The sequence below is a fragment of the Protopterus annectens genome, chromosome 2.part0, assembly GCF_019279795.1.
Source record: "Protopterus annectens isolate FY-2018-M chromosome 2.part0, PAN1.0, whole genome shotgun sequence".
Taxonomy (NCBI): domain Eukaryota; kingdom Metazoa; phylum Chordata; order Ceratodontiformes; family Protopteridae; genus Protopterus; species Protopterus annectens.
Genome location: NC_056728.1, coordinates 1541179130 through 1541198501, shown reverse-complemented (window position 1 = coordinate 1541198501; position 19372 = coordinate 1541179130). Strand labels below are relative to the sequence as shown.

The following is a 19372-nucleotide window of genomic DNA, read 5'->3' as shown; positions in this document are numbered from 1 at the left end:
GATGCAGAGATGCAAAACTATATATGGAAACTGGAGGCTGAGACTCTCCAACTCCAGGGCTGGCATGACCAGACAGGAGGAGATGGCAATCATCCACACACAACAACAACACCACACAAACAAACCACAACAACAAAAACAAAACATACTTGTAGCCCAGGCTGGTATGACCTGACCCTGAGCAGCATCTTGCCCTCACCAAGAGTGAGTGACCAAAATACAAAGACAGATGATCAGCTTTTAACAATTGTAATTGTACTGGTGTCATTCAGGACTTGTGTGTCAATGTCTGTCTGCCTGGGATAATATGTTAGTTGCTGCTGCTTCTGCAAGCTTACACCTTACACCTGTCACCACTGGGCTTCCGGGATATTGGCTAAGCCTTTTGCACCCCCATAGTGCCTTTTTTTTAAGGCTCAAAGACAAACCCAGAGATCTGACCACAAACTAATCACCTGGATATACATATCCCCACCTCCACCCAGCACAAAAAAACCACAGTGAAACGTCAAAAGCAGCAGACTTCACTCTTAAGACTCCCACAATGCGAATCCTTCACAAATGCTTTCTATGGATACTCCAAGAATGCATGGATCATGCAATCCCAAAACAAAAAGTCCCTCTCTCCACCATGCAAAAGCGTCCTGTCTGGTGGTGGACCTCAGCCATAAACAAATTGTATAACTAAATCCCATGAAGGGAGACATCTCTGACCAACATTAATTAAAACCTCGTTCTCTCATAAAAATAAAACATAAAAACTTTGAGAAAAAAAAAAATAGGACACTAAAGATAACCACAAACCCTTCTTCAGCTATGTTATATGTTAGACCTGGGTCTCAAAACCCTCAGATATGCCTCACAACAACAAACAACAACAAAAAATACACTGAACCCACAGATTTTAACTTGATAAGACCCTGGAAACTACCGCCCATTAAGCTAGACTAGCCTGGTCTGCAAAGCTATGGAAAGAATCATTATGGAACTCATAAACAGAGACATAAGGGCATCGTTAAAATCGCTGGAGCAATGTCAGACTCAAAGCCAATCACAAGTGTGAGGTGGTGTCGAGGATGGGCCCTGTCCTGGGACCCCGGCATTCTTCATTTGTTAAACAAACATGGGAAGCAAACATGGACAATAGCTGAATGACTGCAAACTAGGTACCTTAGTCGATAGGTGCCATAATACATACACCCAGCAGATCCTCACTAGAAGCAGGACAACAAACGCACGTAGTCACGACCTTAAACTAAAGTCCAAAATGTATGAACTAAATGCCAAAAAAAACAAGTTATCCCTTTTGGAAAAATAGACAGCAGACACTGAGTGAGGAAAAAGTAATCCGAGACCTAGGTGCCCAAGAAAACAGCCGAGACCCTGGGACCCAAGTAGACAGCGACCTCTCATTTGAACACCCAACGCCACTGCAACAGCTGGAGAGACCACAAAAGTACCTCACCAAAAAGGATCAAGGGTCTCAACATATGTGTCTTCTGCCAGACTAAAGAAGAACTTTTCAGCCTTCTTCAGTAGCATATCACTTCTGCTCAGAGGATCTCTCGCTGACAAACAAGGGCCATGTCCAATCCTCATGATGATGGACCACCTCCCCATCAAAAATCCATCCATCAAAAGACCAAACCGAGCTAAAGACTTAAACTCTCGCAAAGATGAATAGGGATTCATGCTGGATAATTCATAAACTCCAGAGAGGGCCATGCTTTGAGCTCACTGAATCTCTTCAAGAGAAATCTTGATGAGTGGATGGGATCGTGTAAGTTTACATAGGGGTCATCATGTCACTGCTGCAGACAGAGTAGGCACAGTAAAATTCTATTATATATGGGGGACCTTCACTGTGTCCACTACTAGAGGCACACAGCAGTCTTCTATTTTTTATCTGTACATTTTTGTACCATTTCATAAAGGGTAAAAACATCACATCACGCTATGGCCAAATGCCCAGGGCAGATAGGGCAGAAATACTATGAAACTATGAAATGAGTTGTTATCTTGTACTTTACGTCTGTTTTTCTTTCTTGCAGTGACTTTGAACCAGAATGGCTGGATGATGTACAAAAAAATGGAGAGCTTTTCTACCTGGAGCTGAGTGAAGGGGAAGAAGAGGCCTTGATGCAATCCAACGTACCTCAGGTACCTGTGGTGAATCATGTCCGGTTCAGTGACCAGGAAGCTGAGGTAATTTCAAATGCTGGGCACAGAGAGATGGGGAAGCATGAGCAAAGGGTGAAGAGACTTACTAAGATTCTGAAAAAGAAAAGAATTTCCAGGAAGCATAATGACAGTTTGAGAAATAGCCACTGTAATGGCCATGCAGGTAGTCAGTCTTCTGCACCTGCTTCAATATTAAAGCATCAGCCTAATCCGAGAAGGGGAATTACAGTCCAGCAAAAGTTCAAGGATGTTTGGCTGTACTTGAATCCTCAAAAATCGTCTAATCTTGGTACAGAGGACCAGTTCAGGCTCTTGAAGGCAGTAGTTGGTATTGTTTATCTGCCATTATGGAGTTCTGAAGGGGCAAACAAATCGGCAAATCAGCATGAGCTTTCTAAAGCTACCAAAGGGGCTAGGCTTGTGGTCCATGGTTTAACTCCAGGCAGTTCTGCAGTCAGATGTGGAAAGATCTTGATTGGTAAGTGAACATGTTTTTTTTGTACCTTTGGCTTTCATGACCTAGTAAGTGCCTTCACTTTAAAATTGCAGTGACTTAAACGTGCATCAGCAAATAAATTACCATTTTTTTTTTCTTCATACTGAAAAGGTCACTTTTATATTCATTTATTAAAGCCACCATTTTGTATCTCTTCATAGTATGGTAAAATGGCAGTGACTTAAACGTGCATCAGCAAATAAATTACCATTTTTTTTTTCTTCAGACTGAAAAGGTCACTTTTATATTCTTTTATTAAAGCCACCATTTTGTATCTCTTCATAGTATGGTAAGAATGCCAATGTGTGCATTCCAGTTTTGCATTAAAGTAGAAAGTTAAACAGAATTACAAGAATACAGCTATAATTGTGACTGATGTGCCCTCATCCTCATTTTTAACATTCCTTTACAATTCATTTGTTAGATTCGACAATGTAATAAATAATTTTTAAACAATGGTACCATATATAAACTCATTAACTTGCATTGATTCTACAGACAGTCCACAATTGTATAATAAATCTGAAAAGTTATAAACAAATTTACAACCTATTAATCTTCAGTTTAAAACTGCACTTGTGCAATATTTTGTCCAGTATGTCCTTACCAGTGAAGCCAGACTTTCAGAAAAAGTAAAATAAGGTATACCCTGTAAGGTTTAGTCCTCAATTGTAGGTGAATAAAGGAAATTACACCGTACAAACATAGGTGAACAATATATTAAACATGTCCCTAACATTTGTGCACATCTTCAGAAAGGAGAATCGGATATACCAATTACAGGTCATACCACACATCATAAAACTCCCAATATCTGCTTACTGACATAACTTTACCTGTACTGTTATTGAATGCAAACTCCTGTACTTGCCACCTATCTTGCCTTTCTGGCTGCACTCTAGTCATCAATCCCTACCACTTGGTGATGAACTATAAAATTGTGTAACTACTGCAGAATCAAGAATGGTTAATAGGGTTTTCCAATGATTTAGACTTGCTGCATTCAGTAATAGTACATTTGTACTAATGCTGTCAAGTGGAGCCATTGGGCAGCACTCTATAACTTGTATTCTTAAAGTCAATGAACTTTCTGTACACCTTGCAGAACATCCCTTACTAATCTTGAATGCTGTATTGTAATGCTACTAACGCAGGGTTAAAGCAATCTGTTTGGTAAATTTACTGCACTGATATTTTATATTTTGCCATGTTTGTAGATTCTCCCTTCCTATCCAGAACACTGTAGAACTGAATTGCATACATGTCAGTATGTAAATGCTGTTCGCTCCAAAATAGGGTTCCTATAGGCACACTGATGTTTTGAGTAATGCAGCCACTTCTTTCCCTCTCTGCACTTGTTTATCCTCTAACTCCCAGCCAGTTTAAATATTTAAGTCTTGGGGCGGGGGGGACCCTACCATTAAAGGTAAATATTTATTTAAGGTAAATACTTTTTTAACCCTTCACAATGTGTGACCTGTTAAAGTGGATAAACCCCTTTCAGCTTTCTTTCCCAGTTCTCTATAGAATAGTTTTGGGTCTTCAGTAAATTACTTATTTTATACTTTTCCTTTATATTTATATGCATGCCTTCTAGGTGTTTCTGCCTGTGCTGATATTTAGTTTATTATTAGCAGTAGTACAAGTTAAATCTTTTGATACTGTGCATTGCTTTTACCATGTTAAGTATTTCTGGTGATATGATATGATATTCAGTACTTCCACAGTGGCATTTTACTTGTTTCCTTCCTTTCCTTTGTTACTGTACACTTTTTGTGGTAGCACTATGTCCACTATTAGTTTAGCTACACAGTAATATATATTTTATTTATTTCAGTTATATCACATGAATTTCTCTTAATAGTCTTAACTTACTGTGTTCATCTGTTTTACCTATCTCTTCACATTTTGGGTCTTATTACTTTCTGTGATCTGTTTTTTTCATTTATCTTAATATGCCTGTTTTTCTCTCTTAAATCAAGCAGATCTTCCGGATTGAGAGCTTTGTCTTTGTTCTGTGTTTATTGAGAGTAACATACAGATGGTTCCAGGAAATTATATGCTGCTGCTTCATATGGGAGCTTTGGCCATCACTCTGCAACATTTCTTGTCAGAGATGCCACTGGCTCCTGCTGCTCTTTTCCTTGCCATGCAACTTCAACTGGTCTCCTGTGGAATGTTGCAGAGCACCATCATGTTGCAGATCTTGTTGGGATGCCTCCTACTCCTCCTCTTGCGCCTTAATCTGAGGACCCATAATTCCATCATGCTGTGACTTTGCCTTTGTTGGATTCTCTACTCTAAACCCATCAATTTGTGGATTCTCTACATTAAACTCTTCACTTCACAGATAAACTCTTCACTTCACAGATAATTCATAACTTCATTTTCTATTTGTTTAACTTTACCTTACTAATCCTATTTTCTACATTCCCCCTTTGTTTCCTTGTTTTTTGTGTTATGAGTTCACTTTCAGGGAGCCTTTGCCCGTATTTCTCTTTAAATATCTTTGGAGTTTTTTGCATTTATTCGTTTTGACTTTCTACTTAGAATAATTATTGCACTATACTAGATTTATTTTTCTTTCCCATGTCCATGTTTCTTTTTTTTCATACCTTTCAAAAATCTCTGGGTTTGTTCTTTATATTTTCTTACTTCCTCAGTTTCTTCTTTTTCCAGGCATCTCAAAATTCTTTTGTGTATGCAAATGTATTTCTTAAATCTGTTGTATTAATGAGTACATATTTTTATTTGAAATATTTGACAGTTTTTTTTTTCTTCTGCAGGCATTTTTATTTCATTTAATTTCTGTTTTAATCTTTTGAAATATCTTCTAACTGGCTTCTGGGATTCTTGCGAAATAGTAATCCAGCAGAAATTTCTTTCATAATGATGATGAACTGGACTAGTGAGGATAAGGATCTCTTTTGCCCTGTCACTTTTTGTGATCTACTTTCTCATGTTACAACAGTGGGGCAATCGCTGTATGATAGTTGCAAATGACGAACTGGATTAGTGAGGATAAGGATCTCTTTTGCCCTGTCACTTTTTGTGATTTTTTTGTGATCTACTTTCTCATGTTAGAACAGCGGGGCAATCGCTGTATGATAGTTGCAATGTCCTGTTTGTAAGGCTGTATGATAATTGCAGTGTCCTGTTTGTAAGTCATGTATCTATCCATCTTCTCAAGATATAACGTCAGTACCTAGTTATAATTTATTGATCAGTGTTTTGTGTATGACTCTATCAAATGCTGGAGCCAAGTCTGCATAAATTACATCACAGCAGACTTTTTTTCATGTATAACTTTTTCATATTGTTATAGAACATCATTTTACAGGTGGTTATAGATCTGTTTTGCACATGTGCATGCTAATATATGATCTGATGTCGATTTTCATTCTGTCCTCAACTGTTGGTTCAGCTCCAATCCTCAGATCCAACTCTGCTGTTACTTTAGCTTGTGGCTACCAAAAAACTCTTGAGCTCCTCCCTTACCCATAATGCACCAACCCCTGACATACCCTGGATCTCATTTGCCACTTTCGCGATTAGACGTGGTCCTCTTCAGCTCGAGTGATTCATTTCAGATGATGTGTTTTGATATTTTCTTTTCAAATTTTATTAATAGTTAATCCTCCCTTTTATTACACCTATGCGCAACTATTTCTAACCATAGTTGGTTTTGTTTATACTCTAATTTTTTTCTTTATACACTTTTCTATGTAATTCTTGATACCGTTGTTTGTATCTCTTTCTTTGATCTTTTTTCTCCTCGTTAAAAAATAAATAAATAAATTCCTTTCATCTGAAGTAGTTAACTTAATTTGTGCAGCAACCTATGGGAATTGGATCCGACCTCGGATCCGAGCCAGCAGTTTTCAACAGCATTAGATCCGAGCTCCAAGCTCCTCCCCTACCCATAATCCCCTGCCAACCCTGACTGACCTCCGATCTAGTTTGCCGCGGTTTACTTCAGCAGCTTGATCCCGAGTTCCAGGCGTTTTTCGTCCACTTTGTGAGAAAAATTTTACTTTTCTGACCATTTTCTTTAACTCTTGGTGTGAGTGTGTTTTCAGGTCCCTTTATCTCTTAGAACTCTCTTAGTTTAATTTATTTTGTTCCATATCTAACCTCCCCCTTCCTTCGTGGTTCCGTCAGGGTTGTGTGTGTGTGTTTGGGGCTTAGTGTGTATGGTTTTACCTTCTAGTATGTCTGAGGCCCCAAAGTTGGTGTTTTCTAAGTGCACCGAGTGTGGCCATAAGCTGTCCCCAGTGGATGGCCACATTCTGTGTGTGTTGTGCCTTGGGGTTGAGCACCTGTCCTCTGGTTGTACCATCTGTGCAGCGTTCAACCCCAGGGCACTCAAGGACCGGAGGTCTAAGCTGATTCTGGCGGGTCTTCTGCCCCCGGACTCGGCTTCTACCTCTGGTCCTCCCATGGCTCCCGCTGCGGCTGCCACTCCTGCTTCCCTCCCCCTGGCCGGGACTCAACCTCCCGCCTTAGGCCCGGAGGAGAGGGAGGCTAGGAAAGAAAGGAAGGAGAAGCACCACAAGCGGTGGGCCGAGGCCTCTGCTTCAGCCCCCCCGGCTAAGCGGTCTTCTCCCTCCAGGACTTCTGGGTCGTCTCCTTCTCGGATCCGGTCTCCGTGCCTTTCACCGGGTCCTGAGGAGGAGACCTGATCTCCGTCGAAGTCATCGAGGCGACACTCCCGCCCCACCTCTGTGGCCTTGTCAAGATCTACCTGAAGTCTCACTGATGCAGATTTGGACCGGATGATGAGAAGATTCCTCCAGGCCCAACTGCAGATGGGAGTGCTCCTGCCCCCCCCCCTCTGGGGGGGGAGCTCGACCCCCTTCTTTGCTCCGATAGCTCCTTCTCCATCCCGTTTCCCGGGTTCGGAGTCTTCGGAGCCGGGCAGCCTTGGAGGCCGGGGCTGTGTCGGTGCCAGTAGTCCTGGGTACTTCGCCGCCGACACTTCCGTTGAGTCTGTCTGGTCCATTTTCTCCGGATCCGAGCTCTCGGAGCCGAGGGCTGAGCTTCAGATCTGGTGGTATCTGTATATCTTCAGCTCCATCCAGGTCGGCGCATGCTGGTCCGTCTGATTCGATTGCTTCGGCACCGGCTCCGATCCGTCCGTTGGGATCCGAGCGAGGGTCTGCTTTCGGATCCCAGAGAGAGCAGCTCTCCCTCGACATTCGCCGTGGTGGAGAGGGCTCTGTTGAGGGATTCCAGGCCCCCGGCCCTTGCCACGGCTCCACCCTGCACTCCTTCTCTGTTGGGTCCGACTTCCATCACCCGGCCCCAGGGACAGCCTGCTTTGACGTCCCAGGTAGTTCCGCTGGAACAAGATGTTGCTGGTGAGACCTCCTCGGACAGCCCCCCGAGGAGGTTCCTCACAAGTGAAGGTGCAAGAGGAGGCACCTGGACTCCCCCGAGTCCTTGACTGAGGACACGGATTTGGAGGAAGGGGAAGGCTCCCTAAGATCACCCCCCGAAGATGTCTTATTTGGTGACATCATGGAGATGCTCAGAATAAGTGGGGGGTGGTCTGCCCCAAAGCCTACCTCGGACAAATCCGTGTTCCTGGAAGCGTTTGAAGCAGGCCTGTCTACCTCTTGGGTGTCCCCTCCGGCCGACCCCCTGGTAGACTTGATTACTACCAGGGCGTGGAAGGAGCCGGACACTGTGGAGCCAGTCCCCAAGCACCCGGACAAGATTCTTAGCCCACCCTCTGACAAGGGTCCCCCTGTAGATGTCATATTGGTGGCAGCGGCCACCAAGAGGGAACTTGCTCAGGAAAGTCCCTTGGTTCATCCCCCGAGCAAGGAGTCTCGGTCGATGGACCGCCTAGGGAAGGAAGCGGGTGTTTAGTTCGGCTACCTTCTCTGTGAGGTCGCTGAACTACATGGCACATGTGCTCCGACTGCAGCGGGATCTTATCAAAGAGTACGCTGCACCACCCCAAGAGTCCATGTCGGCAGATGACAAACAATTGCACTCCACCCGGATGGCCACTCTACGTTCCATATCTAACACCTCTATGCGGCTACTGTCTCATACCACGGAAGGAGCCGCTAGAGCCAGCGGAGCGGGCCTTGTCATGAGACGTCAGGCCTGGCTCTGGCACTGTGATTTCGTGGAACCCTTTAAGGCGTCTTTCGCTAATACCCCTTTTGATGGTTCTGCCGTCTTTGGAAAAAAACGTGCGAGAAACCTTGGTCCAGAGCGAAAAGGAAGGGAAGACGTTGTCTGCCGTCGGAGTCCACTTCTCTGCTCCCCAGAGGTCCTTCTCTAAGAACCAAAAGGGACAGAAGAAGAAGATGTGGTTCCGGAAGTCGCAACAGTCCCGTCCCACTCCGGACTCCCAGCCCTTCCGCGGCAGAGGAGGGCAGGGTGGATGCCGCCCTAGAGGCAGAGGGTGCCCGCGGAACTTTGGATCCAGAGAACCCTTCTCGGACCAACCCACGCAACACCCCTGAGGGTTTGCCCGACTGCTCCACTCTGGAGGCAGTCAGGGGGCGCTTCTCGAAGCACCCAGCAGCTTGGGAGTCCATCACGACAGACCGCTGGGTGCTTCGCATCATATCCAGAGGATATCAGATCCCCTTTTCTCGTTACCCACGCAGTCCCAGATACCTCCCCGATGTCCCACCCGATCAGAGGGAGGCAGCAGCAATGGAAATCCAACATTTGCTGGAAAAAAGAGCCATCCAACACATCCCCCCCCAGACCAGTGCGGGTCCGGGTTTTACTCCAGGTTCTTCTTGGTGCCAAAAAAGACGGGGGACCTAAGACCAATCCTCTACCTCTCTTCCCTGAATCTGTCAGTAACCAAAGAGAAGTTCCGCATGGTCACTCTTCAATCCATTCTCCCCCTTTTGCGGGAGAATGATTGGATGTGCTCTATAGACCTCAAGGATGCATACTACCACAGTCTGACGGACAGGTGATTCAGGAGGTTCCTCCGCTTCCGGCTAGGAGCCAGTCATTTCCAATTCAGGGTCCTCCCCTTTGGTCTCACCACAGCCCCCAGGGTGTTCACCAAAGTGTTAGCAGTGATAGTGGCCCACCTGAGGCTCCGGGGAATTCAGGTCTTCCCGTATCTGGACGACTGTCTCCTGACCGCCCCGACAAGGCATCTACTCTGTGCAGAACAGAAACTACTTTCTTCGTCTAGCTCCCCGGCTGGGGATCACTATCAACATAGAGACGTTGTCTCTTATTCCGACTCAAACCATAGACTTCATAGGGGCCAGATTAGACACAAACCAACTCCTAGCTTTCTTGACCACAGACTGGCTACTAACCCTGAGGCTACATGTGCAGGCCATTCTGCAATCTCCAGCTCCCCCGGCGAAATTGGTCCTGAGGGCTCTTGGCTCAATGGCGGCAGCAATCAACCTATTACCAATGGCACGTTTGAACATGAGGGTCTTACAATGGACCCTTCAGGTCCAGTGATCCTTTCTTCACTACCCTCTGAGCCATCCTGTTCCCCTCAGCAGGGCTTGCAAGAGGGCCCTCCTATGGTGGCTCCAATCTCTGGACCTCCAGCAAGGACGCCCCTTTTCTATGACTCCTCCACTAGCCACGGTGACCATGGACGCCTCCCGCCTCTGGTGGGGGGGCATTGTTCGGGCAGGACAGTCCAAGGCACATGGGACCTCACGGAGACCTCACTGCATATCAACGTCCTAGAGATGAGGGCAGTGCTGTTAGCGTTGCAAGCACTTCAGGACCTTCTTCCTGTAGGAACGATTGCGATTCAGACGGACAATATGTCTGTTGTCTGGTACATCAACAAACAGGGGGGAACAAGGTCTTACCCACTCTGTCGAGAGGCCATGAGGGTGTGGGAATGGGCGATCTCCACCAACTGCTTTCTCATTGCAATGCACATTCCGGGACGGTCCAACATCCTAGCGGACAAACTAAGTTGCACCATCCTGTTACCATACGAGTGGTCTCTGAAAACCGAGGTAGCTAATCGGATTTTTGACAAATGGGATCAACCCTGTTGCGATCTCTTTGCCTCTCCCTCGAACACAAAATGTTACTACTTCGCTCTCATTTCCCCCTCCGGGGAACCCCTGACAGACGCTCTGGTGCATGCTTGGCCTCCTGGTCTTCTTTATGCTTACCCTCCGCTTCCTCTGATGCTGAAGTTTCTTCAGAAAGCCAGTCGGTTGGGGAGCAGGATTATCCTCATTGCCCCGTTTTGGCCTCGTCAAACCTGGTTCCCTTACCTTTGGTCTCATCTGGTGAATCCTCCTTGGATTCTGGATCCCCGTCCGGATGTAATATCCCACCCCCTAGATCTCCCAGTCCCGAACCTGGACATCCTCAAGCTCACAGCTTGGCTGCTCCAGTTCCACGCATAGCTAGGACTCCTGGTATCTCTTCCTCAGTTAAAACTATTCTAGTAGCAGCGCACAAGCCTTCTACTAGAAAGATCTATAGCAGCAAATGGAAACGTTTCTCCATTTGGGCGGCACACAAAAATTTGGATCCTTTTACAGCTCCTTTGCCCGCTGTATTAGACTTTCTGTCAGGACTGTTTCATCAGGGGGCTAGCCCCTCCACAGTCAAAGTTCAACTAGCAGCTATCTCTCATTATCACGTGGGAAATGAACTGGGCCCTTTGATCACCACGAAATTGTTTAAGACCTTTTTGAAGGGCACCTTTCTGCTCAGACCTCCAGTGAAGAATGTAGTCCCCCCCTTGGGATTTAACGCTGGTGCTGCAGGCCTTGACAGCTCCCCCGTTTGAGCCTGCAGCTTCAGTAGATCTTAAATTCTTGTCATGGAAAACAGCCTTTCTTGTCGCTATCACCTCGGCTCGAAGGGTCTCTGAACTACAGGCCCTCTGTGTAAAACCCCCATACTTGACCTTTCACAAGGATAGAATTTACCTCAGGACCAATCCCTCTTTTCTTCCCAAGGTTGCCTCTGAGTCAAATATTAACCAGTCCATCAACCTGCCGGTATTTTTTCCTAATTACCATAACAAAGGGGAATACAAATTACACTCATAGGATGTGCATAGACAACTTCGCTTCTACATCCACAGGACATCTGGTCATAGGAAATCCGACCAGTTGTTCATCTCCTTTGCCAAATTTAACTTGGGTAAATCTGTGTCTAAAGTCACACTGTCTAGATGGATTTCACAGTGTATCCTTTTAGCATATGAAAGTTTGGGCAGGCCCGCACCTCAGGAGTCCATGCTGACTCTACTCGATCTATGTCTACCTCTGCGGCTTTTAGAGCTAGAGTTTCTTTGGATGATATTTGCTTGGCAGCCACTTGGGCCTCATCTCATACCTCTATCAATCACTATAAATTGGACATTATCTCCAGAGGGAGAGCATCCTTTGGCTCTGCAGTGCTCTGGAACATCCTTCCATGAAGACCGCCCAAGATTCAGGTAGCTGGGGACTCTGTCCCATAGGTTGCTGCACAAATGAAGTTAACTACTTCAGATTAAGAAGTTATGTACTCACCATAACGTTCCATCTGAGTAGGTAAACTTCATTTGTCAGCAACCGTTCCTCCCTCCTGCCCCCTCACTTGCGAAAGTCTTCATACTCAGGTCTATGGGTTTTACCCACTTTATCTTGAGAATAATAATCTTATAGCAGTTTCTGCTGTTGGGCAAACTTGATCTGAGGTCAAGTCAGGGTTGGCAGGGGATTATGGGTAGGGGGAGGAGCTTGGAGCTCTGATCTAAGGCTGTTGAAAACAGCCGGCTCAGATCCGAGGTCGGATCCAATTCCCATAGGTTGCTGACAAATGAAGTTTACCTACTCAGATGGAGCGTTATGGTGAGTACATAACTTCTTTGATTTTTTTTGTAATAGTGTGTCAGGATGTCAGAAAAAGGCCCCTCTGGTTTTAAGAAGTACCAAAAGTGCGGGCACAAGTTGCCTTTATCTGACGCTCACACTTTGTGTGCATTGCTTGGGCGCAGGCCATATGCAAAAACTTTAATCCACGTGCAATTGCAGATAGAAAAAAAATTAAACTTTATTTTGAAGGGGTTACTTCCTACTTCTTTCTCAGAAGCTATTGCTGGGGCTCAATTCCCCAGATAGAAATTGGGAGTCTTCCAAGTCTCCTAAACCTTTTAAGATCCTTAACTCCATCATCCTCAGAGCTGCTGAAGAAAAAGCATGAATTTGATCTGAAGGCTGCTGCAGTTCCACTGGTATCGGATCTGACGAAAATCCTCGTCAGATCCAAGCACTTCAGATCCGAAAGTCTTACCCAGAACCAAATACTTTCCAAGTTTGGATCTGGTACCTTCCAGAATAACTTCTCCCATTTTGGAATGTCGGCACTCTAGGTCCTCATCCCTAGCTTACTTTCGTTCTTCCAGAAGTTTGACCAAAGCTGACATGGACAGAATGATGAGGAGACTCCAATCAGCACAGATATAGATGGGTGTTCTCCCGGCTCCTACCCCTTTGGGTCAGGAAGCCTGTCCTTCTACCATTCTGTCAGAGTCCCTGATCCTAGTCATCAGGTCTGTCTGGTTCAGCTCTGAAGATATTCTCGTTTCAAATCTGAAGCTGTCTCTGAGTGCACTGGCTCTGATGTCCTCAGAGCTGGAGGACTTTCGGAGCCAAAGTGACTATGTAGGATCTGAGGCATTAGAGCTGAAGTCTTCGCAGACGTCTCTGCCCATCAGACCCTCAGGACTGGACAGCTTTGCTCTTACTTCTGCCTTGGGTAGATTGCCTTCAAGGCAGGGAGACCTGATGAGCCAGAAACCTGGCTTCTCAGCTCCATTGACTTCCTACTCCCTGGAGCATTCTGCCTTTTGAAGTAGTGAAGAGAGTGTTCTCTGTTCCAGCAGGACAGATGGATCCTTCCCCCTCAGATCTTCACCCTGGATCCCACATAACTCTGCACCTTGAGCCACATCATTGTATGCCACAGGGACAGCCACCTACCGAGCAGAGTTTTACAATCTCTTCTGAAACTTCACCGGAACATTCCAACAAAGAAGGAACATTCTACCAAAGAAGTCCCCAGGAAGAGGAAGTGCAAGAGGAGGCACTTGGACACCCCTCAGGAAGTTCGTCACCAAGGATACTGATTTTAATGAAGGGGAAGGGTCCCCAAGATCACCACCTGAAGACGTCTCATTCGGAGACATTCTTGAGATCCTTAAGTAGAGGATCAGTATTCCTGGAGGCCTTTGGAGCTGGCCTATTTACTCTTGAGTTACTCTGCCCACTGATGAGCTCATTGACTTGATCTCTAGTTGAGTATGGAAGGAGCCTGACTCAGTTGAGCCAATTTTCAAAAGATCAGATTAGATTCTGGCTCTACCTGTAGGTAGGGAATTCTGGAGCAAAGGAGTGCCTGTACATGTTGTGGCAGTGGCCACAAAGAAGGAACTTGCCGAACAAAATTCCTCTGTCCATTTCCCTAACAGGGAGTCTGGGGCATTGGACAGATTTGGGAAGCGTGTGTATGCTTTGGCAACTTTTTGCCCCTAGATTGCTGAACTGCCTGGCACAATTTACAAGACTACAAAGGGTCTTGATAAAGGAACTGTCAAAATCCCTGTCTGTGACTGCTGCTGCCGAGACTCGGCCTCCTGTGGCCTGTCAGCTGGCTACTCTACAGTCTATTTCTAATTCGTCCATGAGGCTAATCTCGCATGCAGCTGAAGGTGCCTTAAGGGTGGCTGGTTCAGGCATATCCATTAGGAGGACCTGCCTGTATGCACTTGTGTGATTTTGCGGAGCCCTTCAAGTCCTCGTTCATCAGTGCACCTTTTGATGGCAGTTCATTGTTTGGCCCTAAAGTTAAAAACGCACCTATCCAAATGTGAAAAAGATGGGCAGATCCCCACTGCAGTGGGTGTACATTTTTTTGACTTCTCAAAGATCCTTCTCTTGGCATCAACAAGGAAGTAAAAAAAATGTGGTTCAAGAAGTCCCAGTGTTCTTTCCAAGATCCATGTGGAGATCCATGTGGAAATGGGTCCCACAGGACCGGAAGGGGGAACTCGAATGGATGACCATGCCCATGTGGCAGAGGATGCCTGCAGAACCAAGGGTTCAGAAAGTCGTCCTCCTGTAGACACTACCAGCACTCCCGAAAGGAGACCTGATTGTCACCCTCTGGAGGCAATCAGGGGTAGATTATCCCTGCACTAGAGAGCTTGGCTAGACATCACAAAAGGTACACGGGTGCAGTGAATCATTTCCAAAGGTTGTGTAATCCCCTTTTCCCTTCCACCTCCATCAGCAGCAGTAGAAATACAAAGGTTGCTAGAAAGAGTCATCAAAGTGGTCTTACCAGAGCAGATAGAATCTGGAACTTACTCAGGATTCTTAGTGCCAAAGAAAAACAGGGGACTGTAGACCAGTTTTGGATCTCTGCAACTTGAACAAATCAGTTTGACAAACAAAGTTTTGGATGGTCACAGTTTAGTCTATTCTGCCCTTCTTGTGCAAGGATGACTAGAATTACTCCATAGTATGCATCCTGAAGGTCTATCACATAAAAATGAACAAACAATCCAGAAGGAATCTACACTTCCACCTGGGAGCAAGTCATTACCAATTCATAGCACTGTCCTTACCTCACCACAGCCCCCCAGGGTGTTCACCAAATGTGTGGTAGTGGTAGCAGCTCACTTCAAACTGCAGGGATTCGGAGTGTTTCCATACCTGGACAACTGACTCATTACCGCCCAACCAGGCATCTACTAATAACAGCACAAGATCAGGTATTCCACACTTCGTCCCATCTGAGGCTAACCATAAATTATAACAAATCTTCTCTGAGGCTAACCATAAATTACAACAAATCTTCATTAGAACCATAAATTACAACAAATCTTCATTAGAACCATCTCAAACATTGGATTTCATAGGAGCAAATTTCAACACAGTATCAGTGACGACATTGCTTCTCTCTCGAGTGCAAACTATTAGATTCCAGGTCAGGAAAATAATTCACAGTACCACAGTTTTAACCCATTTGATTCTTCAAGCTTTGGGGTCAATGCCAGCGGCCATAATTTTAGTTCCCGTAGCAAGATTTCATATGAGAATTCTTCAATGGAAGTTAGCAACGTAATGGTAGATTCTTTATCAATGCATGTCGGCTCAAATAAGAATTACTTGGGCATGCAGAAGATAATTTTAGTGGTGGATTCGATCAGATTAAGTTCTACAAGGCCGCCCTTTTATTCTCCCTCAACCCAAGGCTTAGTGACCACTGATGCTTCCCCGATTGGGTGGCGGAGGCACTTAAGAATGCTTTGCATGTCCATACAGAGGATGGTTAACAAAACCACTAAACTCCATTCTTGGATAGCTCACCATTCCAGATATCTTAACTTTATCTGAAACCTGGCTAAAACCACATATCTCATGAAATCCTACAACCCGGATATAACGTTTTCCACCTAGGTAGAATCCCCCCAAAAAAGGAGGCGGCATTGCTACACTGTATTCTGAACAACTTAACATCAATTTAACATCCCCGCTTACCTATTCCACTTCTAAACTATCACCCAGCAGAACTCTTGATTCTAAATTGTTATTTAAATGTCCATAAAAAAATTGCAATTGCTTCCATTTTTATCTCTCCAAGTAAAAATATCCCCTTTTTCAAACGCATCCTATCATGGGTCTTATGCAACATACCCTATGAAACAATTGTCCTCTGTGATGTAAATATAAACTGGAAAACTCTAGCTTCAATTCACCAAATCTTAGCATTAATCTTCACGGCTTCTGTCAACTTCTCAACCCCAACACGTATTAATAAGCATTCCAGTAACAACTCTATCCTTAACTGGATCTTGACATCGGATCCAAACCTCTATCACAACCCCTGTACACTACCTGATACCCTTAAGTGACCATCTACCCACCTGCATCTATAGATATCTCTCCACCTGAACAGGTCTCACATGTGCAAAATCTGTCGTAAACTCTCTTTTTATCCTTGTTGCATTTAATCATAGACTCTCTTCCATTAACCGGTCCTGCCTCTACTGCACCTTTCCCTTAATGACGAACAACTCAAATTCAACTAACATCTTTCTAGATATTCTCAACTCCTTAACACCTCTATGTAAAATTAGGATAAAATCAAACTTTGCTCCCTGGCTTACACAGGACATTCACTTTCTAATGCATAAAAAAGAGAGTGCATGGAAATCCTGGCTAAAAACGAAATCCCCTTTGCATCTTCAAAACTGCAAAGAACTTAGAAACCTCACCAAAAAAAATAAACAAATTAACAATGACAATAAAATTGTCTGCCATAATCCCCAAGCTAACCGCTACTCCAATTCCCAAAATTTCTGGAGTACTGTCAATAAGATACTTCACCCTGGAAGGCCTACAACACCAATTCCCTACCCAAATAATTCTGCACAAGAAACCGCCACCCTTTTCAATTGCTACTACTCCATCTTCAAACTAACCAAACTAGACCCCCAACATCAACCCCCTACTCCCTCCCTCCACCAAGTTACAAAACTCCCAGTTCACTTACGCCAGTTCCCACTGCCTACGTAAAATCACTCCACCAGAAACTAAAACTGTTCTCCTTCAACTGATAATTTAACCCCCCCCCCCTTAAGCTCACAGCTGAGTCACCACTTATCTTATCCAATTTTTATACTAATCAATAGATTCAGTCCCTGATTTCTGGAAAACATTCTATACCATACCTTTAACACAAATAAGGAAATTCCACTGACCCTTCCAATTTCAGGTCTATAGCCATTCTGTCCCCACTTTCAAAAATCCTCGAAAAATGCATACACAAACAGCTTCTCAACTTTCTTCTTCAAGAAAACCTTCTGATTGAAACCCAGCACAGTTATCGGCCCAACCATAGTACTAATACTGCATGTCTTTCACACATACTGTAGCTAAAGCTTGGGACAATCGACTGGTCTCTTGTCTGTTCCTAGACCTATCAAAAGCCTTTGACAGAGTTTCACATTATAAGCTACTAACACAATTAACTGACCTTAACCTCTCCACTTCCACTGTTTGAATGGTTCTCAAGCTCCTTTACCAACAGGATGCAGTCTGTCAGATGGCACACCTCCTCCTCTCCTTTTCTACCTATTCAAACAAGTGTTCCCCAAGGCACTATTTTTGGACCTCTACTATTTAACATATTTATTAACAACCTTCACACAGCTTGAAGTCACTCCTCTCTTATTCATATGCAGATGACTCTACAGTAGTCTCTTCTGACAATCTCTCTGAACTTCACACACTTGCCAAAAACTCATTTCTGCCTGTTGAAAGATGGTTTACTGAAAACCAGCTCATACTTAATGCCAATAAAGCCAGACTACTACTTTTCCTTCCAAACTCTTTCTCATCACAAATCTGCCTTTACCATCTCCTCTCTTAATAACACAATCATTAAAGTTGAATCCCACTTGTTACTATAATGGGTGATCACTTAAAATTTGACCTTCATGTTCAGCACCAAAAAAAAAAAAAATGCCAAAATTGGGTCTGTTTTACAGAAATAAAAAAATTCTGACTAAAGACTCCAAACTTTCTCTAGCACAAGCATACCTTCTACCCAGACTACTTTATGCCTCTCCTGTCCTAACATGCTTACAATCTCCAAGTTTGAACAGACTTAAAATTGCAAGATTTGCCACAAACCAGCCTTACACCACTTACCAATATCTCCTGGATATATACGAACCTAATAAAGCCATTGGCAATTTTTTCAAATACTGAGCATCTCAAGCCTGGAACAAGCTCCCTTTTCAATGTAAAAAGTATTACTCACACAAATAGCTTCAAAAACAACTAAGATACCCTTTGTAACTCGCAGATCTGCTCCTGCCAGGACCCTACATAACCCCCCCCCCTTCTTTACTCTTGTTATAATATTTACCTGTTTTTTCAGCTCTAGCTGCCTAGAGTGTTCCACTATTTTATTTCTCTGCTTCATTCAGTTTAGTGATGTATCGACTTATGTTACAACATATGTTTTCAGGTTTATCTTTTCAGTGAATATTTCAAGGTATGTAATGTATAATATGTTTTGTTTCATACTGATTGTTATGTACTGGAGATTTTCTTTTTGGGCCTCCACTGAAAATGGGCTTGGGCTCAAGTTGGACTAACCCAGTTAACAAATGCAAAATAAAATAAATAAAATAAAAATAGTAAAAGTGCAAGGCACTTGGTCCCCTAAAGAGGCCAATAGGTATATCAATGTCCTGGAAATGAGAGCAGAACTCTTAGCATTGCAGGCTTGCCAAGACTTTCTCCCTTTTGGGATAATTGTATATCCTTCCTTAGAGTCCACCTGGGAATTTAGGTAGCTGCGGACTCTGTTCCAACAGTTGTGGAATAAAATGAAATTTGTAGTCTGGTACATCAACCAACAAACAAGGGGGGGACCAGGTCTTACCCCTTGTGTCAAGAAGCAATGGCAATGGCCTATTTCTTGCAACCGCTTTCTGATAGCAGTGCACATTCCTGGGAAATCCAGTCTGATGGAAGACAAGTTGAGCAGGTCCATTCTACTACCTCATGATTGGTCTCTGAACATGAAAGTGACAGAAATGATTTTATATCAGTGGGACCAGCCTTGCTGCAATCTTTTTGCTTCTCCCCTAAACAAGTGCATCAGCTTCTTTGCCCTGACCCACTCAGATCTACTCCCCAT

At 44.3% G+C, this 19372-nt stretch overlaps 1 protein-coding gene across 2 annotated transcripts in view; it reads left to right on the top strand.

Annotated features, from left to right (window-relative positions):
* The window catches only part of INTU (inturned planar cell polarity protein), a 1478455-nt gene that overhangs the window by 94440 nt on the left and 1364643 nt on the right, over positions 1–19372 (top strand). For both annotated transcript variants that reach the window (XM_044061672.1, XM_044061671.1), the window contains exon 2: positions 2052–2659. In XM_044061672.1, coding sequence (XP_043917607.1) covers positions 2052–2659 — 608 coding nt within the window. The remainder of the gene's footprint in view (positions 1–2051; positions 2660–19372) is intronic.